At 54.3% G+C, this 4,561-nt stretch overlaps 1 protein-coding gene across 1 annotated transcript; it reads right to left on the bottom strand.

Moving 5' to 3' along the window:
• Window positions 1–1,589: 1,589 nt before the first annotated feature.
• On the bottom strand, window positions 1,590–4,322 carry GPRIN2 (G protein regulated inducer of neurite outgrowth 2). The gene is made up of 2 exons (XM_011355375.1): window positions 4,138–4,322; window positions 1,590–2,972 (listed from the first exon to the last, which is right to left on the bottom strand). Exon 2 carries the CDS (start codon window positions 2,964–2,966, stop codon window positions 1,590–1,592), a length of 1,377 nt encoding a protein of 458 aa, XP_011353677.1. The 5' UTR covers window positions 2,967–2,972; window positions 4,138–4,322.
• Between the last annotated feature and the right edge of the window lie 239 nt (window positions 4,323–4,561).

The following is a 4,561-nucleotide window of genomic DNA, read 5'->3' as shown; positions in this document are numbered from 1 at the left end:
TTCCCAGAGCATGACATGCCTGCCCTGTACCACATACAGAGGGACAGACAAGCCCAGGTCCCAGGCTAGACAGTGTCCCTCAATGACATGACTGTGTGAAAACTTGTTTGATCACATTTTGAAAGGGGGCAACATCAAGTCCCCTTGAGCCCATCACGCCCATCCCCTCTGCCCCTGCCCCACTGGCAGAAGTGGTTCTGATTTGCTGTCATTTTTAAGCAGGGATGGCATTTTGCCAGGCCCAGGTAGGAGTGGGAAAAACATGGTCTGAGTTAGAAGCCCACTGAGAGGCCTTGGGAGGCATTCTGACCTGAAGCATGACTTTCTCACCTTGCTCCTTTCCCTGTTAACATGTCTCTCCACAGGCCTTGAGATACCCTTGGACAATGAAGTCAGGCTGTACCACATACAGAGGGACAGACAAGCCCAGGCCCCGGGCTGGACAGTGCCCAGAATTCTGGGCTTCCTCATTCCCATGATCCCCTGGCCCCCACAATCTGTGGCTCATGTCAGACCATGTGGGCAGGACTGGGCAAATAGGCCCACTGGCCCTTCTGACCCCCACGGCCTCACAGCTCCAGGTTAGATCGCACCCTAGGCTCTTTCCCTTTTTCCATCCATTCCTGCCCTCCATTTTTTGAAGAACTGCACCAGCTGAAAATAAATCCTTAAACCAAAGGAACAAGGTGATAATGGTATAATTTCAGGCACTATGACATATTTGGGGACAGATGGCCACCCCTTTCTGAGGCCAGCCCCTGACACAATGGCCTACAAGGGAGCTGACTCTTAGAAGTACCCTGCGGCTATTTTGTAAAGCTCAGCTCCCTGGTACTGAGGTGTAACCAACCCCCTTCTACACTTGTGAGCTCTGAGGGAATGGATAGCCTCTGTCTTGTTCCCCAAAGAATCCACAGAACCTGGCACAGAATATGGACTCAATAAATTCTTCTTGGTCACTACTGCCTTGCACTGACTGACCACGTGCTGCAGGAAAACACTCCAGGCTTCAGCTATCCCTACTTTGAATCTTAGCCCATCACTTCAAGCTGTCCAACCTGGACATGTCAGCCATAGCCTTAACAAATGTCTCGTTTCATCTGTAAAACAGGGTGAAGAGGTGAAGACTCATGGTAAAGTAAGGAGCACAGTGTGTGGCACACAAGGAGGTCTCTGATAGTGTCAGTTCCCTTCTCTAAAGACTCAGCCAAGCCAAGCCCTGTTATATTAATCTTAGCACTGCTTTAAAATAAAGCCACCAAGAGTCCTTTAGGGGGAAATCATGGCAGAGCTCTGAAGAGAGACTGAACAGAAGGCGAGTATTTTTACAGAAAAATTAGGATCTCCCTTATGCACAGTGCTGAAACTCTGCCCCAAAGTTCAGAGTCCAGACATGCAGGGATGTGGCTCTTAGGAATCAAGCCCTTAAAAATCAGCACAGCTGTGAGTAGCAGGAAGTCCCCAAGTTATAGTCTTGTGGTCTGCTGGCAGCTGACAGCAGAGACATGCCCATGGCTGCCAGTGGCCCCACTGTCCCTGGACTGGGGCTGAGTCCATGGGCCCAGAACAGCTCTTAGGGCCATAGCTCCTCACTCAGGGGCTGCGCTGGAACAGCCACAGCAGCTGGGGCGCCGCAGGGACTGCATGACGGCTCGAAGTGGCCCCCTCCGGCCCTCAGCAGACAGGCTGTCCTCACTGGTAGGCGCTAGCTGCAGCTGCTCAAACTGCATCTCCAAGTGCTTCTGGATGGCCACGCCAAGCACCTCAGGGTCCACTGCAGCTCCATACACCTCCCATGTCATGCCCTCAGCATCCCATCGTACATCCTGCACAGGGGATGGAACTTCCTCCAGGCTGGACCCCAGAGTTACCTCTGGGAATGTATGCAAGGCCACGGGGGCTTCAAGGGGTGGGCTTGTAGCCACAGCCTTGCACACTGCCATGGGGGCCACCTGCACACCAGCATCCTGGGCTGACAGAGGGGATGCCAACATAGGGGCCAAGTCACTGGCTGAGGTCATGGTCCACACATCCTTGGTCCTGGCTCCAGTCTCCATAGCTAATTCGGTAGGACCCCAAAGGTGGGCACGGCAGTGGGAATGCCCAGGAAGTCCCCCAGGCAACCTACACTGGAACTTCATCCCATGCTGAGCCTGCAGCCCAGACTCACTCACTGATGCCACCAGCTTGGGAAAGGCCAGGATCCCTGTGGCAGGCAGGGCGTGGCAGTAGCCGCTTGCCCCCATCTCCCTAATGCTACAGAGTAGATCTTCTGGGGACAGAACATGGCAGGAGGTGGCAGCTGACTGCCCAGTGGCTTTGCGCCCAGCTTTGGGACTGCTGCTATGGGTGGTTGTACCTCCCAGGTCTAGTGGTGGCACCCACACTTGACTCTCTTTAAGTGTCCAGTCTGAGTTTGAAGTCTCATCCTCCAGAGCCAGGTCCCTTTTCAGGCCTTCAGGGGCCTGACATTCCTGGCTAGAAGTATTGCTGAGCTGCAGCCGAGCCCTGTGGACTGGTGAGCTGCCAAGGGCTGAGCAGCTGAGGCTGGCCTTCCGAGCACCACTGTTGCCCCGGGTCTGGGTGCTACGAACCAAATCCGAGTGACTCCTCTGCACGGCAGCAGCGCTGGGGGCCCGCAGGCGACACAGGTCACCACCACCCACGGTAGACACGTTTCCCACAGTGCTGCTCCGCCAGTGGCCCACAGCACTGGGTTGTAGCCGAGGGCTAGAGGCCCCTGCCTGCTCCGTGCTCTCAGCATAATGCTCCTCTTCCCCTAGGACACGGGGATCCACGCTGGCCTCACACAGCTGGGCCTGCCATACAGTGCTGCTGGCACTCTTGCGGAGCTCTGGCCTCTGTCTCCCGCCTTCACCCAGCAGGCTGGAAGAGCTCCGGGACAGGGGTTGCGGGCGGGGGCTCAGGGGCGCCCGGGTGCCCGGCTCAGGGTAGCTGGTGCTCATCGCTGCCTGCAGGAGAGAGGGATGAAAGGAGTGGAGTTGAGTTCAGTGGCAGCACTTCTACTGGACTCTGTCGTAGGTTCTCAAGGGGCTAGGCACACTGAGGGGACAGCTTCAGTCCCATCCTACCTGACCATAAGCAAAACAGTAACAGGACACCAAACACTTCAAACCAATGTCATCACACTTCATACACAAGAGTGATATTACAAATATCTAATAACCAGTACCAAGTGATTAGAACCAGCACAAGAGTAGGGTCCTGGAGACCATCCACCACATCAGCTGTTGACTCTTTACCATTAGATTATGGGGATGGAGGGAAAGCCAGGGAAGAGGCCAAGTCGGCCAAGGCTTTGTGGGCGGGGGCTTTGGGACAATAGCTCTTAGTCAATCAGCACAGAAGTATTGCAGTATTTTAATAACCAGTAAAGCTCGACTGGTAAATACTAGCCTCGTTTCTCCCAGGACTATCCATCTGGCTTTGGAATGGGGCCTCCCTGGCACAGAGTGAGGACCCAGAGAAAGTTTATGAGATGAACAAGCAGTGAATAAAAGACACACTGAGAATTGCCCTGGGTTCTCTCATGGCCCACCTCCATTCCCTTTCGCCCAACATGGCTGAGCTGTCATGTCTCTGAAACTCAGTCTTGGTAGCTGCGAAGATGTAGGGAGTTCCTGACTCCCACCTTAGGCTCCAGGGGCAGGGAGAAGACCCCCGCACCAGCCATTTACATGCAGGACTCAGCATTTGTTCATTCATTCCACAGCCATCTTCCGAGCATCTACTGCATGCCAGGCTCTGACTAATTTAGATCCAGCTGTGCCCTGGGAATGGGATCTCATATCACCAATCAGATGCACCCTCCATAAAGTTTAAATTCCTCTTGCCAAGTGTGTCTGCACCCTCCTTTCCCCCTCCTCTCTGCCATTCCTGTCCCTTCCCCCAGCCACAAAGACCCCTGTGGACTTGTCCACGGGCCCATCTATAGCCTCGAGTCAGCACTGGGGAACCTCAGTGTCTCATCCTGGGGAAGCTTTCCTCAGCTGGCTGGCACCATGTCTGGCTGAGCACTGCCTGGTCTGGATGGACGAGTCTGGCTAACCATGGACCTCCTACTAACCTGAAGCTGTCAAAGCAGGCCTAGGGCCTATTCCCTTCTGTCTGTCCAGCGCCCAGCACTGACCTGACATATAGCTGGCACTCAGAGAATGTCTGCTGTATGCCTGACAGACAGAAAAAGTGAATATAAGAGCAAATCACAAAGGAAAGTGCTGAGTGTTAAAAACAGGGTCTGGTGGAGGGCATTTCCAAGGCAAGAGACCTTACTTTGTGTGATGGATCAGAAAAGGCTTCCTGGAGGCCCCGTCATGTAAGTTGGGCCTGGAGAGAAAAGAGAAGAAAGGTGCCCAAGGGGAAGGAATGGAGTGAGCAGAAGGGAAGAGGTGAATATTCAGAGCACTTGAAGGCCCCAGAAGGAATAGGGTCAGGACATCTGGATCAGCCTAGCCTAGCCCTGGCCAAAGCTTTGAATTAGGAACATCAGCCTGGGACTCCCTGCCCGGCAGGATGAGCTGGAGAAACAGGGCAGGGACAG

Source organism: Pteropus vampyrus, unplaced genomic scaffold (assembly GCF_000151845.1).
Source record: "Pteropus vampyrus isolate Shadow unplaced genomic scaffold, Pvam_2.0 Scaffold20, whole genome shotgun sequence".
Classification (NCBI taxonomy): Eukaryota; Metazoa; Chordata; class Mammalia; order Chiroptera; family Pteropodidae; genus Pteropus; species Pteropus vampyrus.
The sequence above is the reverse complement of the archived record's forward strand: the minus strand, read 5'-3'. Positions and strand labels throughout refer to the sequence as shown.